The 17644-nt window shown below is 48.8% G+C and overlaps 1 protein-coding gene across 1 annotated transcript; it reads left to right on the top strand.

Annotated features, from left to right (window-relative positions):
• Positions 1-1076: 1076 nt before the first annotated feature.
• Positions 1077-3209, top strand: LOC121837771 (the record flags this gene model as incomplete). Its single annotated transcript, XM_042293577.1, has 4 exons — positions 1077-1191; positions 1363-1534; positions 2273-2421; positions 3157-3209. Coding segments are annotated over exons 1-4 (489 nt in total), but the record flags the coding sequence as incomplete, so codon positions are not given.
• Between the last annotated feature and the right edge of the window lie 14435 nt (positions 3210-17644).

Raw genomic sequence — 17644 nt, 5'->3', positions numbered from 1 at the left:
AATATGTTCGAACTAGAGCTAGAACTATGGTAGGCTGCTATATCATTCTGCTTTACCCTGTGTACCACTGGCGCTGCCAGAAATTGTTTATTAATAGCATCAGTACCCACGACAGAAAAAAAGCTGACGGCGTTCGTATGTGGACAAAACAGTAAAAAGGGAAACGCAGCACGTAAAATGGAGGAGTGTATTGAAGGATAAAGGTGAGAGGGAGGCAACATCACAATGCGGAAGCCAATTAGCATGCAAATAGTGGGGTGAGTCTGAACTTGCAGGTGTGTGGAGTGCGCATGCCTTAGTTTGTTCTACAAAAATTTAAAAAAAAGATCCATTGTTGGATTCTTAAGGAATGCGTTACCATGTCGCCTGGGAAACGCTGCACACGTCCCCTTTGGGAAACGCTAACACTGACCCCGTAACAAAGCCAAGGAGATGCAGCCAAAAATAGAAGCAGCAACAGAGAAAGCCAAAACAGAAAAGTGAACGGTTTAGCGTAAGCGTTTCCCAAAGGGGGTCGTGTGTGCTGTTTCCTAAGGGTTATGCTAACTCATTCCCTAAGGATCCACTAATGGATCTTTAATTTTTGTAGCATAAACCAAGACATACGCGCTCTGCACACCTGCAAGTTCAAACTCTTCTAAGCATCCACATTTTTTTTTTGGCGGGCGGGGGGGGGGGGGGGGGGTGGAAGTTTATAAGCCCTTCCCTTAGCTACACCACTGCTCTGTACTCTTACGTTGCTCACATTACTGTGCTCGCATATGCTGGGCAGTTGGTACTGAAAGCCCCAAATTAGAACAGAATTCCCATTTCCAATTAAAATATTGGAAGCATCACTGACAAAAGGCATGATTATACTTTGTGAGGTGCTAAATATTTCCATGTAGACTAGCTGTTAGAGCAAGAGAGACTATGGCTGACTCTGTGCACTTCTTCAATCGCAGGTGTCAAGAAGAGCCTAAATGCTGCAGGCAAGGGCCAAGAGTGTGGCTTAATTGCTGACTGGACTCAGCCAGCCATCAACCATATGTACTGGTGCGCTGCAGCAAGCCAGGGCGACGGGGACCTCTTTGTGCATGGATGCCTGGTCAAGCATCACCAGGCACGTGGTGAATGTTCATGTGGGCCACCCTGGGGTCTACACCAAGTCTCTCCACGAGCCGATCGAGGATGGCGAATGGTTGACTCCAGGTGAATAGACATTTCACATATCTTTGACGGTTTTACATCGTATAAATGTGAAAGGAGACGGCCGTCAAGAAAAAATGGACAATATTATTTCTTTAGCTCTTGAGGGGAACATACAAAATATGAAGTGCATTTTTTACAGCAAGCCCTTTTTGTGTATTATTGTTTTTCTAGATACACCTGCACATGTCAGATTTGTCGACGTGGTCACAACCAAGTCCTTGCTGAAGGACCTGCGCCAGCTGTCCCCGGACAGCCAGACGTATGCTTTGGAGTCCTTCCACTCGGTCGTCAATGGCTTCGCACCCAAGTGGGCCGCATTTCACCCGAAAGGCATGCCTGCCAGGTATGAAAATGTAGAAATTACTCAGGAAAAAATCTTTAGGTGCTACATCATGACAAAATATGGAAGGGGAAGGGCTACCTATGTGTCTGATGTGCATTTCGGCACATCACTTACCATTTAAAAATGAAATATGGAGATAGGATGTACAACATTTTCAGTTCTTTGGTTGCTAGTTGATTCATAAGGATTACTACGGTTTCTCTGTGCAACATTATATTTCGTTGTCTACTGCTATTCCAGGATTCTAACTTTTTTTTTTAAATTGCACTCTAAATTATGTGCTCTAACAAGTGGACCCGAAAACTAAAAGTGAAAAAAAAAGCCTAGAACTCATTCAACGATGGCAACATACTTTTAAGTTCAAGGCTTGGTGGTGCAAGCTAGCACCTGCTACAATGGCCGCTACCATCCATCCATCGCAGGTTTCTCTGTCACCATTTTATAATTTCTTGTCTGTTGATCGCGACTCCAAAGGCAACATGTTGTTTGTTTTGGTCTTGCAAATTCATGGTTTTCTTTTTATGTACAAGCTCGAGCACATGCTGCTTGCCTTTTGTTGTGCTTTATTTATGCTTGCATGCTCAAAATTCTTGAGTCACCAATGTGTTATCGAAGGTAAGAAACGCATGCTGTAGGTGCGAGTTTCCCACCTTCGAAAACACGGCGAGCTGCACGCCCAAATGTACACCACCTGTGGGAGAAGTACCACAACCTGTTCGACTGCATCTTCTATTGTAGGACCCGTGTAGCAGCGCTGCACTACAACGAGAATGGCAGCAGGGAGCAGGCCATCACCCAAGCAGGCGAGATGAAGTGGAAGCTCAAGTCGCCCAAGGCCAGAAAAGGGCACCACACTGCTCATCCAGAGAAGACCCAAGCCACATATGGTAACCTAGAAATAATTTCACTTTGTCGTGCTTTTGAGTGCGTTCAAGCATTATGAAAATAATCTTTATAATAATTTCTAAGTGATTAATATATGAACTTTGTAATTATTACATGCTGCTCACTACCCACTTCAACACATTCACAGCAAGATTATCTACAATTGATCAATTTAACTAGATCATGAAAATAAGTGGCATGTGCAGAGCAAAAGATTCCTTGTGATCGTGAATTTATTTTACTGAGACATAACCATGTATCTTCTGTGACAACTAGAATTCTGAGTGCTGTATTGGCTTCAGGGTTTCTCTTTTTCCTTGCGTTTTCCATTTTACCATTTCTGTGAGGGGGGGGGGGGGGGGGAGGCGAGGCCTTATTTGTTGTTCCCGGGACCTATACGAAGTGAGTTACCTATTGTTCGAAGAAAAAACTGTGCAGTTGAGGCCAAAAATGTTAGCCTCGCAAACTCCTTTTTTTAGAGAGCAATATTTAACAAATACTAGGTATTTATATCTATTTCATGGTTTACCAATGTGAAGAGTATTCAAAACAAAAATTAACCAAAGTGCCAACATTTATTTATTTATTGATCATGCCCTCAGGGGCCAAAAGGCATTACAGAGGGGGAGAGCAGGTGCTGCCTTTTTTCGTTGTAACTCAGATCACTGCATGTCATTAATTTGCTATCGAAGTACTACAGTTGGCAAGATGATTTCGTGTTCAAATTGATTCTGCAGGCTATGTCGCAAAACTCCTTGCTCAAGCTCTGACGGTTTGTGAGGAGATGGGGTCCCTGAGGGAAGCCTTTGAGCTGGATGCGGAGCGACCAGATCCGCCCTGCCTGAGCCACAGCCTCGACAGGCCACCGAAGGAGGACTTGGTGGCAGCCCGGATCAGCCGTTTTGGGAGAAGACCTCCGGGTACACTCCTCCCTCCTCAGACGTAATAGGCTGGTGGCCATTTGTTTTATGGAGGTTGTTGTCTCGCGGGGAAGGAGCGACCAGCCACACCGGAGTCCGGAACCTAAGTGTTTTATTATCACTTCTCTCGAACTGAAGAGATAACCCCGAGCATGCGCACTAGCATGGACGCGTTGCCGCGGGGCACGCGAGTGAGAACTGTCGTGTCATCACTACATCCCCCCTTCTAAGGTTTACAAGTCCAAACGTACGGGTCGCCTAACTTGGCGGCCCGACCGAGTCACTCTTATCGGCGTATTGTCCGTCGACGTTGATGTTGAAGGGGAGTTCAAGTTCGTCGGCGCTGCTGTTGGTGCAGGTTCAACTGCGGTAGGCTGTTGTTGGCTCCCTGCACCCAGACTTGCTCTTGCTGTAGAGACCACCGGACTGGCTGTAGCTGTAGCCGTAGTCTCATTGGTCGAACCGCCGGGATCCGGAGCGTCGAAACCCGCCGGAGACGCATCGAATGGTACCAGGTGCCAGCGGTTGCGTTGCAGAACTCCTGTCCCAGTCTCGACTACGTAGGAGCACGGCCGCTTCGCTGGACTGAGGACTGTTGCTCGGCACCGCACGTCTTGTACCCACACGTCCTCTCCTACGGACAGCAGGCGAAGTTCGCAAGTGGCGTGACAGCGATTGAAGTCCTTTCGCTGGCGTCTTCGGGCCTCCCCGTCTTTTCTTTTGAAGTCCCGTCATGATGGCCACCCCGGCTGCAACGTCTCTGGCATCTTCGGTACCTTTGTCTGCAACCGTCGGCCCATTAGCGGTTGGGACGGGCTGTAACCGGTCACTCCAGGGGTGTCTCGATACACCAGGAGGGCCATGTGCGGGTCCCTTGACTTGTAGAACAACTCTTTCATGGTCCGCACCATATGCTCCGCTTCCCCATTCGCCTGTGGGTAGCGTGGGCTGCTCGTGACATGCTCGAAACCGTAGCTCTGGGCGAACTCGGCGAACTGTCTCGAAGAGAACTGCAGCCCATTGTCTGATACCAGCACGTTGGGGATCCCAAACCGGGCGAATGTGCTCTTGACTGCTGCGATGACGGACATTGAAGTCGTCGACGTCAAGCTGATGACCTCTGGGAAGCGGGAATAATAGTCCACGACGAGCGCGTAGTGTCTCCCCTCGAGCTCGAACAGATCCGCTCCGACTCTCTGCCACGGACGACTGGGAGTCGGTGTGCTGATGAGTGGCTCAGAGCGCTGTACTCTTGTCTGGGTGCACTGCTCGCAGGCTGTCACGAGTTGCTCTATTCCGCTGTTTAGAGTAGGCCACCAAACTGCGTCCCTTGCTGTTGCCTTGCAGCATCCGATGCCCTGATGGCCTTCATGTATCAGCTGCAGTATCTCGTGTTTCAGCGAGCGCGGAATGAAGATGCGGCGGTCTTCGAGTAATAAGCCATTGCACACGGTGATGATCCCACGTTCCTTCCAGTACTCTCTTAGATGAACAGGAACTCTGGACACATGTTCTGGCCATCCCTTTTCACAGAAGCGTTGCAAGCCCGAGCAAATGTCGTCTTCTGCTTGGTGCTTTCGTAGGGCTTCCAGGCGGGATGACACGAAATCAGCGGCTGCTGAAACCTCTTCGCCGACGAAGAGTTCTATGGAGTCCACCCGACATTGGCAGTGCTGATCCAGTTCCTGCACCGGGGCCCTTGACAGGGTGTCCGCCGTAGCTAAAAGTTTGCCGGGGGCATAAAGAACGGTGAACTGGTAGCGCATGAGGCGGATGCGTAGTCGCTGAATTCGAGGTGGCATCAGATCCAACTCTGCAGATCCCAAGAGCGTGACGAGGGGGCGGTGATCCGTTTCGACTTAGAAGTCGATGCCTCTCAAATACTGATCGAGGCGCTCGACCGCCCACGTTACGGCCAGGGCTTCTTTTTTGGTCTGGCTGTAGCGTGTTTCGGTGGCTGTGAGGGCCCTAGATACATAGGCCACTGCTCGTCTCTCGCCGGAGGGCTGATCTTGAAGCATGACGGCCCCGAGTCCGTAAGAGCTTGCATCAGCTGAAACTACTGTTGGGGAGGACGGGTCGTACTTGGCCAAGCAGATATGAGAGCTAAGCATGCTCTTTAGCTTCTCAAAAGCAGCTTGCTGGCTTGGTCCCCAGTACCACGAGTTGCGCTGTTGCAGCAGTTCTCTGATTGGTGCCGTGACGTTCGAGAGGTGTGGAATGAAGCGCCCCCGTAGTTCGCCATTCCTAGCAGTCTTCGTACCCCGCTAACGTCCGAGGGTATCGGCAACTTCTGCAGGGCCTCGATCTTTTCGGGGTCCGGGCTGATTCCTCTCGCGCTGACCAACACGCCGAGAAACTTGACTTCTGAGGCAGCGAAGCTGCACTTCTTGTTTAGCTTGACGCCTGCCTCGTCGATCCTTTGAAGCACTTGCTGGAGTCGACGATCGTGCTCGCCCTTTGATGCGCCGAAGACGAGAATGTCGTCGATCATGCTTACAACTCCTTTCAGTCCCTCTAGAATGCGACTCATTTGACGCTCGAAGTACTCTGGCGCTGAACAGATGCCAAAAGGCAGCCTGCAGAAACAGAACCTTCCCATCGGGGTTGTGAACGTCGTCAGCTCCTGACTTTCTTCAGAAAGCCTCACTTGGTGGAAGCTTGCAGTGGCGTACAGCTTCGAGAAAACCTTTGCTTGCCCGAGACGTCCGAGGATGTTCTCAATCAAAGGTAAAAGTTGACGCTCCCTCAGTACGACTTGGTTGAGGCGCGTGAGGTCTACGCAGATGCGGTAGCCTCCTCCTGTCTTCGAAACGACGACCATGCCCGCGCACCTGTCTGTGGGGCGGTCAACCTTGCGGATGACTCCTTCAGACTCTAGTTTCTTGAGCTCGAACGACGCCGTGCAGCGGGATCGGGACCCTCCTCGGCACGCTTAGAGCGAAGGGCTTGGCACCAGGTCGAAGGCGGATGACGTATTGCTCCTTTAGCTCCCCCAGACCGTCGAAAAGCCTGTCTCTCCGCAGCACCGCTGATGTCGCCACATTGTCGACAAACTGAATGACTCCCAGCGCTTGTATTGCTGGGAAGCCGAAAAGAGGAGGGTGTTGTGAAGGCATGACGTAAATGTCCTGCACGGTCGACTTGTCCCTCCATTGCAGCGCTGAGGGGAACGTGCCCAGTACTTTCAGGGGGTGGTTTCCGAGGCCCGTGAGCTCACCTTCTGGTGCACGAAGCTTTTTCGGTACTCCAGGTAATGAACTCGACACCACGGTCACCTCCGCTCCAGAGTCCACTTTGAAGTTCACGTTGTGTCCGTTGACGGCCACGGTTGCGAACTTGGCTCTGGTACGGGCGCCTGCCGCAACTGTGTGCAGCTCGACAGAACCCATGGCTTTTTTTTCGGAAACGGCTTCGAAGTGTCAAACTTTCTTGCACCACCTGCATCTTGCCTCTTTTGCCGGACATTCGGAGCGGGGGTGAGGTGACCTGCCGCAGAACCTGCAGCGTCCGTCGCTTGAGCAAGGCTTGGGAGTCCTCTTTGCGCCTTCCCCCGACAAGTCAGAATGCCGTCGTGACTTCGGAAGACGTTTTCGGACTTTTGCTTCGGAAACCACAATGGCAGGATTTGGTTCCTTCTGGAAAACTTCAGACCGGGCCTTCACGGCGTCTTTGTGAATACGGGCCTGAAGTCTCGCGTCCTCGAGCGTGAGCTTTGGCGTGTGACATGCTTGTCCACCAGCTTAGAGTCCAGAAGACCGACGACGAATCTATCGCGGACGAGGCGTTCTTCGACTTCCGCGGAGGCGTAATTGCACTTTTTGACGAGCGTACGTAGTGCAGTGTAAAAGTCGTCTACTGACTCGCCTTCAGCCTGGACGCGACGGTGGAAGCACACGCTTTCGTAGACTTTGTTGACCGGGTGGATGAGGTGGTCGGTGAGCTTCGTCTTCACCGCTTGAAGAGAGCACCAGTCGTCGCTTGTCAAGGCCAACATGTCTAGAAGTTGACGAGCCTCACGGGAGCCCATGGCGTACAGCAGTGTCCTGACTTGCACTTCGCCCGGCGCCTGGTAGAGCCCAGAAGCGTAGCAGTAGTCGTCGAACAGGAAAACCCATTCCTTCCACTCGCCGGGGTTCGAAAAGTCGAACTTCGGAGGCGGCTGGATGCCGGCAGCGCAGAACTGCGTAGGCTTAGCGTCTTCGTCCGCCATGGCGGGCGTTGCAGGATGTGCCACGCCGACGGCTCACTCGCTGCGTCGCTCCTTCGGGAAGGACCCCACTTCTGACACCATGTCTCGCGGGGAAGGAGCGACCAGCCACACCGGAGTCCGGAACCCAAGTGTTTTATTATCACTTCTCTCGAACTGAAGAGATAACCCCGAGCATGCGCACTAGCATGGACGCGTTGCCGCGGGGCACGCGAGTGAGAACTGTCGTGTCATCACTACAGTTGTATTCTTCCTTTGTGTTTTTTTCAACTTGGCTGGTGCCTTTTGAGCATTGTGACTTCTTGGGGCGCTGCTGCTGTCTTTTTTGGCCTGTGCTTGTCCTCTGCTGTCGCTGTAGCGAGCTTGGTCATTGTGGTGTCGCTCACCAGGTGTGACAGTGTTTCGACCGCATGCAATTCGGCATCATGTTCCTCAGGCACGGGTTGTGAGTCTCTTGGGGCCGGTACGCGTGACAACGCATCTGCAAGTACTAGCTGCTTGCCCGGAACGAATTGAAACTTGTAGTTATACTTCATCAGTCCGAGAAAAAAGCGCTAGAGGCGAGGGGGCATGTCCCTTACATTCTTTTTTGCAATAGCGATGAGGGGTTGGTGGTCGTGTCCAAGGTTATGGGTCTTCCATAAATGAAATCGTGAAACCGCTCACAACCAAACATGCTTCCCAGTGCTTCCTTTTCAATTTGGGAGTACCGAGATTCGCATTCTGTCAGCACTCGGGATCCATAAGCTACAGGCCTCCACTCTGTGTCATGGCGTTGGAAGAGAGCTGCGCCAAGGCCATAGCTGGACGCATCCATGGGCACTTTAGTATCCAGTGCTTCATTGTAGAAGGCAATGAAGCACTGAATACTAAACTCGTTGTCATGGTTGGGGGTCCACTCGAATACCGACTCCGTCTTGAGCAGGTTCCGTAGGAGGGTGGTCTGATCCAAGAATCTAGGCAGGTACTTGCTGAAATATGTGAACACACCCAGCATGCGTTGAACATCCTTCTTGTCTTTGGGAACTGGCATATTTACTACGCTGTCCACCAAGCTCTTGTCAGGCTGTATGCCAAGTGCACTGATCCTGTCTCCCAGGAAAACCACCTCCTTCACGCCAAACCTGCATTTCTCCGCGTCCTACGCGAGTCCTGCACGACTGGCCGTCCGTAGAGCGTGCCTTGTGTTCGGCTTCCATGCCCCCCGTGATGATAATGTCATCTATGTAGACTTTTACACCTGGCAAATCTTCAAAAACCTGGGACATTCTTTTTTGGAAAACTTCGGGTGTCGAGGCGATGTCGAACGGCAGTCGTTTGAAACAATAGCGCCCAAAAGGCGTGCCAAACATGCACATTTTTTAGGTTTCGTCGTCCAGGGGAATTTGATGAAATCCTGAGTTGGCATCTAGCCGTGAAAAAACTGTTGCGTTTTTCAGGTCTGCCTCAATGTCTTCTCTTTTTGGCATCTGGTAATGCTCTCTCTTGAGGCACTCATTTATGTGCCTTGGGTCCATTCAGACTCTGATTTTGCCATCCTTTTTACGGACAATTAATAGTGGGCTTACCCAGTCAGTGAGTACGCTCATTTTGGTGATGACCCTGGTGGCTTCCATTCTGTCCAGCTCTCTCTTTAGTGGTTCCTTCAATGTCTGCGGTACTCTTCGCGCCGGCTTAATAACAGGCTGAGAGCCGTCCTTCAGGACCATCTTGTAAGAGTTTTTTTATACAGCCGAGGCCCTCGAAGAGCTTCAGAAAGTCCGAAGCAACCTTCCGCTCCAGGTCTGTCTTTTTTATGACGCTGTCGTATCTACCTCAACTAGGACCTTTTGGTTAACCACTGACGCTTTTTACCAGCCAGTCGGCTTTGTCTCCTGTGACAGCTTGCACTTCCAGCACCGCAAAGTCATCATGTTCGCACGTGACGCAGTCGGTTGCCCTCCGATCGTCATGCCCGTACACTCGCGATCTGCAACTTGCTGCCCAGTGATTTTGTCAATTGCACCTGCTGCATTTCTGTGCTTCGACTTCTTTCTGCGATGCCGATACTGGATCGAGGAGGTGCTCTGGTGCTTCCCAGGCCTTTTTGTGAGTTTCTGTTAGCTCAGCTGTTTTGCAGAACTGCACAGGCTTCTCTAAAGTTAAGCTTTCTTCACGAAGCATGCGCTCCCGTAGTTTTTTGTCAGCGGTTCCGTATACAATTTGGTCACGCGTCATCGAGTCGGCGAGGGTTCCAAAGTTGTAAGATTGCACCTTGAGTTGGAGGTCCCGAAAGTAGTTTTCAAACGGCTCACCTTCTTTCTGCATCCTAGACCGGAATACGTAGCACTCATACGTCTCGTTGCAGCGAGGCGTGCAGTAGGACTCGAACTTCTCAAGGGAGGGGGTTGTACCTTCCGCATTCTGCATCTGTGCACTGGAAGGTATTGCACACTTCCAGAGCGTCCGGTGCTACGATGTGTAGGAGTATTGCCGCTTTTGTTTCGCCGAGCGTGGTTGTTCTGGCTCCGTGGCTTCCAGGAACAGCTCCAGCTGTTGGCAGGATTTTTTCCAGTTCTGGGAAAGGTTTTCGCTGAGTCCGAGTCCCCCTGGAGGCTTGAATCCCTCCGTAGCTTGTGTTGTGGCTTATGTCGGTGCAGGGACAGCCAGCAGGACACTTCTGACACCATGTATTGGGAACCAGCAAGGAACCAAGACGACAGTGTGAACCGAACGAACGTCGACCTTTTAATGGCGGCTTGGGCGCTCGTGCCTCGAGTCCCTATATGGGGTGGCCAAGTTGCCAGACCATGTTGCTGGCTCTGCCGTCACAATGTGCTTCTGTGATTCTGCTGCCAGCAGGGTCTTTCCAATAACCTGCTCTAACATCAAGTGTGCTGAACCACGTTTCTGCAGCCATTTTTCCTAGGCATTAATTAATTGTTGGCATCAGGACTCATTCCCTCGGGATGCAGCTGTTTTGGACGATGTAGTCGATGCAGATGCACAGTCCACCATTCTTTTTGGCCATGACTATGGGTCCATGTCGTTCTGTTAGGTCAATCATTGTGTTACATTCGTTAAACTGCAACTGAGACAAACAGTACAGATCGTTCACAGTGAAAATGTGTTTGTTTCTGGGAAGCATTCTCTATATATAATGGTCATGATGCGTTGACATTACCGATAAGAGAATGATGAGTACATTCTACAAGCAATAGGCAGTGGCCCCAAATAGCAAGACGACTTCAGGGTTGACTTGTCGAGTCTTGGCCATCTCTATCTATGCTTGTAAAATTATTTGCTGTTGGAGTGGTTTGAGCTGAAGTATGGAGGATGTTGTAATGTCTAAAGGGTGCTCAGCAGTAGTTCAGTTGAAAGCATTTATTCATGATCCAAAAACCCAGTGTAATTCCCGGATGGGAATTCGTGTCGAATTCGTCCAACGACGCAGGCTGGCAGAACACGTCTGTTGCGACGCCCCAGCCTCTGCCACATCCAGCGCACAAATTGTTTGCATGCCACAAAGCGAAGCCTGCAAAATTATAGAAAACGGAAATTGGTAACTTGCCAGTGTGACACATGATTATAAAGTAGCAGTCAAAATTCACGCTTCCATGGTTATACACCTGTAAATGATGGTGAGATGTATGCAGGAAGAAGAAACATTTTTGAAGTTATCAATATCCACAGGGATGTTGATAATGCAAAGGTGCAAGCAAGCTGGACCAGAATAACAATAATCTCTGGAGAAGGGGATCAAAGGACAAACACACATCTCCAAAAACAGCTAGGGGACTGATGTGCGACTACGAAAATAAGGGCTGGTCCTGGTATCGAACCAGGGACCTCGTGCTGCATTGGCAATGGAGATTTCCCTGGTTCGATAGCAGGATCAGGCAGATTTTTCAGTCTCGGGATTGTCACCTAGCTGAGTTTGTCCTTTGTTTCCCTTCTCTAGGGATTATCATTATCACAGCGATGTGCTGGTCGAAAAACAGTGGACCACTGGGAATTAAATGATATTTGACAAGTGCCTGATTGTACTGTATGTGGTGCAAGATGCTTGAGTGCACGTAATAAAACACATTGTGTCAATTCTGTCTGTATAGTCATTCATAAGCAAGCTATAAAACAGTTTCTTAAATATAGAATGCAGTGGGTGTTTGGGAGCAAAGGTAACTGTTTTTCTCACGATAACAAACTACTAAGCATTGCCGAAGACTCTCTCCGTCCAAATGCAGCACTAGTAGTTGGAACCAAATGCCAAAGTTCTTCGCTATGTCTGACAAAATTATAAGCAATTACTAACGCAAAATCATTGTTTTTCTTTTCTCCTAAACACCCGCATGAAAAATGAGCCGCCGCTCTTTTTGGTTATAGAATCGTAGAATTTCTAACAACTGTAAAAGAAAGCTGAACCAGGGAAAGGCTGTGACTACACTGCTCGAGTTTGCCAATGCATCTTGAAAGACATTAGGAATTTAGAAGTGATCTTTGAGAATGTGTTCCTGGAACCATTTCATTTCTTACGGGTGAACACACCACATGGAGAGCCCTAAAAGCAGAAAACAGCAGGGGTCAGCCCTTCTAGAGGGTAACTCGAACGTAAGTATAAACCACAGATTGTATGCGACAAAAATACTGAATACGTCATCCTGGCCCTTCCTTGGATGGCACTAGAAATAATGTCGCTCAAGAAATGTTTGGCGGCATGTCAGCTGAATGGAAAAACGTGCGATCGCAAGTGCATGCTTGGCGACCAGCTTTTTTTTCGATTTCAGGGGAACTACGCACATCGGTTCTCCCGGCGACGGGTGCAGACCTGCCTCCTCCAAAGCCCAGAATGCCACGTTTAATACTCCAGGTTGGAGGCAGATCGGCGCGAAGTCTGCGTGTTCTGTCACGCATCCCTCCGGCTGGGTTGCGACCGCAGGCGGGCAGTCGCGGCAGCACACACACTCTCGCGACGTCGGCATGACTCCGCACCGCTTACAAGAGCACCTGTGATTAGAATGAAATAAACGTCATACAAAAGCAAGCTCGAAATAGCCTACGCAAGTTATTAAATGTGACGTGCAGTTATTACCATGCTGTTGTGGTAAGTCGCCAACCGTCTGGGTCTGGACTTGGCTTCGGCGGAGGTACCGACTCATGATCGGGCGACCGCTCTCCGCGCTGCCGTTTCGGTGGCGTGCCCGTGTAAGCGATCAGTCCGATAGATTCGGTATGATTGAGCATCTTCCGCTCGACATCGTTTAAGTCATCTCTCCAACGCGCCATGCTGGTTGAGAACAGGGTTGACATTACCGAGTACCAAAAAACAGCTATGGAAAACAGAGCCCAAACGGAAATGACGTAAACCTCCAGAAACGTCACTGCGCACGTGACTCGGAAGTACTCTGTCGCCGATGCACGAGTTGAGAGGCGCCGGAAACTTCGATCTTTGCTATTTTTTTAAATAAAAACTAGCGCACGGAAAAAGAAACGGTTTTTTGCTCTTGGATGTAAAAGTAACCGAGACCAACCCTCACAATTATTTGGCCGAAGTTGGAAGATCATTGCACAGAATTAAAGCTCAGATTATAATTTTTGTTTTTAAATAACATGTAACTTTCGATCCGTATCAGAATCAGCTCTTCGCAAGCTTGTCATATTAAATCAACGAAAGTTTAGATCAAACCGAAAGATACAAACTAGCATATATACGCATTCAATCCAAGTCTCATTGACGATGGTTTCGATTATCGTCTCGCCGGGTGGCGCCGAGTTCTTTGCATGTTACTGAAGTTTCAGCTGCTGTGAAGAGCTCCCCGGTTGTCAAGTGTCTAGCATGCTGCATGAGTAGTTGCAACATGTGGAATTACAGTTAGAAATACTTTAGATTTCGTCATGCTGCCACTCAACTCTGTAGAGTTATTGGCAGCACAAAAAGTGCAGGTCATTTGCCTGATTGCTTTGACACCTTGTGGGTCTTTAAAAGTCCATGGCTCCGTGTGAGTCGACTTTGGGGAGAAGGCGAGCCGACGGCGTTGCCCCCGTCGCCTATTGTTCGCTGCTACCTGGTGGCAATCGGCGCGGAATCATCGGGTCCGGAGAGCTACACTGCGGCAAAAATGCGCCTTTGTCATTATCGCGCAACCTAATGCGGTTAAAAAAGTTTTGAGCCTTGTTTAATGTTGCACAGTTGTCGAAAGACAAGCAGTATGCCCTACGATTATGATGCAGAGCGGTTTTATTTCGATGAACGGGCGTAGATAACTATGCGGCCTGCTCCGCGCCGCCCACGCGCGGGTGCGGCAAGCGGGATTTCAGGCGCGGCTAATCTGCCGGATTAGGCGAACGTGTATAGCGAGCTCAGCTTAGCTTGTAGCATTTGAATAACCAGTGATACAGTGAGGGTACTTCTCGCGCACTAAATCACTGGGACAGCGGAATACGACTGTTTCTGCCAAACGCGTAGCTAAATCAAAGTGCTCGGTAACATCCTCGTCTTCGTACGGTGCAACTGCATAAAGTGGCAATCGCTACGAACTTAACGTATACGAATAAATTGCTTAGTTAAGTTTAAAAATGGTATAAAATATTATTGTACGAAGTAGCTTGGATCGTACACGTACTCTGCTCGACGGCCGGCGTGGATATAGTAATTTTGCATTGTTAAGCCTTAAGGCATACTTATTGTTAGTGATAGAAACACTAACAATCTTAAATATTTTCTTCTAAAAATCAATTACTTGCTTGCAATTTGACATTCTATCATATGAATTAAAACCAGCAAAACAATGCGCAAAGAAAACTCTCGACAATTGCATTTCAGAGCAAAGAAAATGCTATGCTGTTATATAAATGTTATTGATGTCGGGCAGCTCAAAGGAAAGTAATTGTGAAATAATTGCATTACTTTCTAAAAGTAATTTAAGTTGCACTGAATTACTTTTTCTCCAGAAGTATTTTTTTATTGTAATTACCTTATTTCGGACAAGGGTAGTTTCTTTCTTTCTTTAGTTATACCACTGGTCTGGGAGGCTAGAGCGAAAGGCGGCAAACGTTGTAACTATAATTAAATTACATTTACAAAGTAACTGACCAAAGTGAGCGGCTAGGCAGAATACATAACCCCTAACCTCTCTTTGGTATATAAAACATTTTGAACAGTTCAACTGCCTGTTAGGGGAGTTCAATTACCTATTTGAACAGTCCGACCACAAGTTTGAACACTTAGCTACCAGTTTGAACAGTTTCACCACAATTTGAAGCTCGCAAGTTTGAAGAACAGTTTGATTATCAGTGTAACCAGTTCAGTCACCATTTTGAACAGTTTGAATACCAGTAGGACCAGTTCTGCTGTCACTTTCACCTGTCTAGCTCTCAGTTTAGCCTGTTTGGCAAGTCCAGGTGTCTCTTTTCCGGGTTCGGCTACCTGTTTGTCAACTCTGTTTGACAAGTTTTGTTTCCTGTTTAGCAGGTTCGGTTGCCTGTTTGGCAAGTTTGGCTTCCTGTTTACCAAGTTCGGTTGCCTGTTTCGCAAGTTTAGTTCCCTCTTTAGCAAGTTCGGTTGCCTGTTTGGCAAGTTTGGCTTCCTGTTTGGCAAGTTCGGCTGGCTGTTTGGCAGGTTTATGTGCCAGTTCGGCTTGTTAACCAATTTGGCAAGTTTGTTTTCCTATATCGCCAGTTTAATCAGTTAGATTTTCATTTTGCCCAGTTCAAATTCGGGTATGCCGGGTTCAGGATCATACTGTTTTTTTCAATAGGGACAGTTTAAACAAATCACTAAAATTAGAAACGAAATATTAACATACAGACACACACATATGGGGATGCACTCAACGGTAGCTTTTATTCCAGTTGTAACTTATAAAATTGACGACTGCAATGTTCTTTAGAAGCTCCTAAATGAACGCATAAGGACCTGTTAGCCTTCGGGCAATATTGACGAATATATTATTTTTCTGTAAATACCTTTGCGTTCTTATTTTGCTTTCTTTTTTTGTTTATCTATTACTTGACACCTTGCTGCGAAAACGCTGCATGTAGAAATGCTAATTTTCAGTATACGGTTATTAATGGTGTCACAAACCGGAAGACAACACTATCCAGGTTGAAGAAAATGCATTATGCGGCCTTGCAGAGAGCCCGTTGCTACGACTGCAGTGACGCTGTCCATTATTTGGCAAGAGATGGCCGCTTCTTCTCATCCAGGGTCTTTCAGTCGTGTGCTTGTCGCTTCTGGTGTTCTTACAAAAAGGCAATGCGGCAGATACGGACAAGTGGCTTGGGAAACTAATGCGCACCAGTTTGGAGAGCGTGAAGGAAATTTGCGTTGTCACATGTTACCTCGCGTTGAAAGAAAAGATTGCCGCATGGAAAAGACTAACACTGAGTAATGGACGGATGTAAAACTGAAGATATGGGGCTTCTTCCAACTCTCCGAGGCATCGCACAGTATTGCGCCGATATTGGCGTCAAATCGGAAATATTCTGCAGAAATAATTTTGATACAGCAGATATCGGCGAAGTATGACATGGGTCGCAGCGACGCCATCCTAATATAACGCATATGTCGCCGGTTTTCCTTGAATCCCATGAGTTTCATTTCTGAACCTGCTATGCCGTCGAGGCATACACAAACACGCGGCGCTGACGTCACGCCGCAGCGCTGGGGCTGTTATTGACGTAGAGCATGCGCAAACGCTCCACTTCTCCCGAATAGAACTTCTGCGCATGCGCAGTGCCCACACCTCATGCGAGGACTGTGCGTTTGCTCACACCCTCGCGGTGGCTTGTATTCAAACAGCGCGTTGGCCTATTCGGACTTATTGACCGACTTAAAACCGACGCTGAAGGAAGAAAAAAAAATGATGATGCAGACCGGAATCGGCTTAATTTTAGCCCCAGAAAGACTGGCATAGAAGCGGAGGGAGCTTCGCTTCATTATCATCTCCCTTCAACCTCGCCTTCTGTTAGGCCTCCACATCATATTTTGTATCTTCGTGTGGCTGAGAGCGAGCACGACGGCAGCTTTAAGAAAATCAAAGGAGTGAAGCGAACCGCGTGACCGCTCTCCGTAGGACGACGACGCTTGGCCGAAACATTGTCACGTGACTCGCACTGACGCGCTGATCGGCTCACGGGGGCCGTAGTTTTCACCGTTTGCCAAGTCACGGTGATGGGTAGAACGCCACGTAAGTCCGGTTTGCGAAATTCGCTCTTGAGTGCTCTGCTGCATTTCGTGCGTTGCAGTCGCGGCCGTGGTTTTCCGTTGTTAACGGTCGGAACACGTCCATGCCAACCTTTGGCTAATGGCCGTTTTCTAGGTTCTAGTTCATGGAATTATTCTGCTGTGATCTTTGGACGCGCTTCGAGAAAGAACGGAGGCCGGATTCTCATAGCGAGGTTACGACGAAAAAAGTGCGTACGACAAATTTGAGAGAAAATCCGTATTCTCAAAACGAAATTGTCGTAACTTTCGCGCAGGTTATGACAGAATCCTACGGCAGCTCCGAAGCTGTCTTACGCCCTTTCTAAGATCGAATCAATATGGTCGACAGCGTCGTCCCGTTAGTTGGTTGCGACGACCGACTTCAAGCTGCAAGTAGAAAGGAAGAAGTATTTGAAACTGACCACGACGAACATGAACGCATAATCCACAAACACTCGGGAAAAGCAACGAAGGCAACGATCCCACCGACCAAGCGAGCTCGGCAGAATATAGGCCTAGCCGGCACTCCTACCTGCTCCGCCACAGCATTGCCCGGACGGTAATTGGCAAAGACCGTCTGCCGACGACCGGCTGGCTTGGTGAATGGCATAGGCCCGCGCGACCCTTGTGGACCATTCCCGATGAATATTTTGATCGCTGAACTGAATTCCAGAGGTCAATCTCTTTCCCCTGTCATCTCGATTTCGTTGCTTTCCGAGGCAGCGGTGACGAACGCTGTCGTCGAAAAGGGACTTTTAATGATTCCATCTCTTTGTTTTGTGATATAGAGCTCAAATAAACGCGGTATGGTTTACCTTCGCAACTCGGTATGTGCACTTCGTTATTAGTCTGCCATTTTTATTCTGACACGACACAACGTCACTGTCGAGCTATAGCAGTTCGTGGGAGCTACG

Source organism: Ixodes scapularis, unplaced genomic scaffold (assembly GCF_016920785.2).
Source record: "Ixodes scapularis isolate PalLabHiFi unplaced genomic scaffold, ASM1692078v2 PGA_scaffold4__175_contigs__length_147842914, whole genome shotgun sequence".
Taxonomy (NCBI): domain Eukaryota; kingdom Metazoa; phylum Arthropoda; class Arachnida; order Ixodida; family Ixodidae; genus Ixodes; species Ixodes scapularis.
Note: the sequence above shows the minus strand (reverse complement) of the source record. Positions and strands in the feature narration are given on the sequence as shown.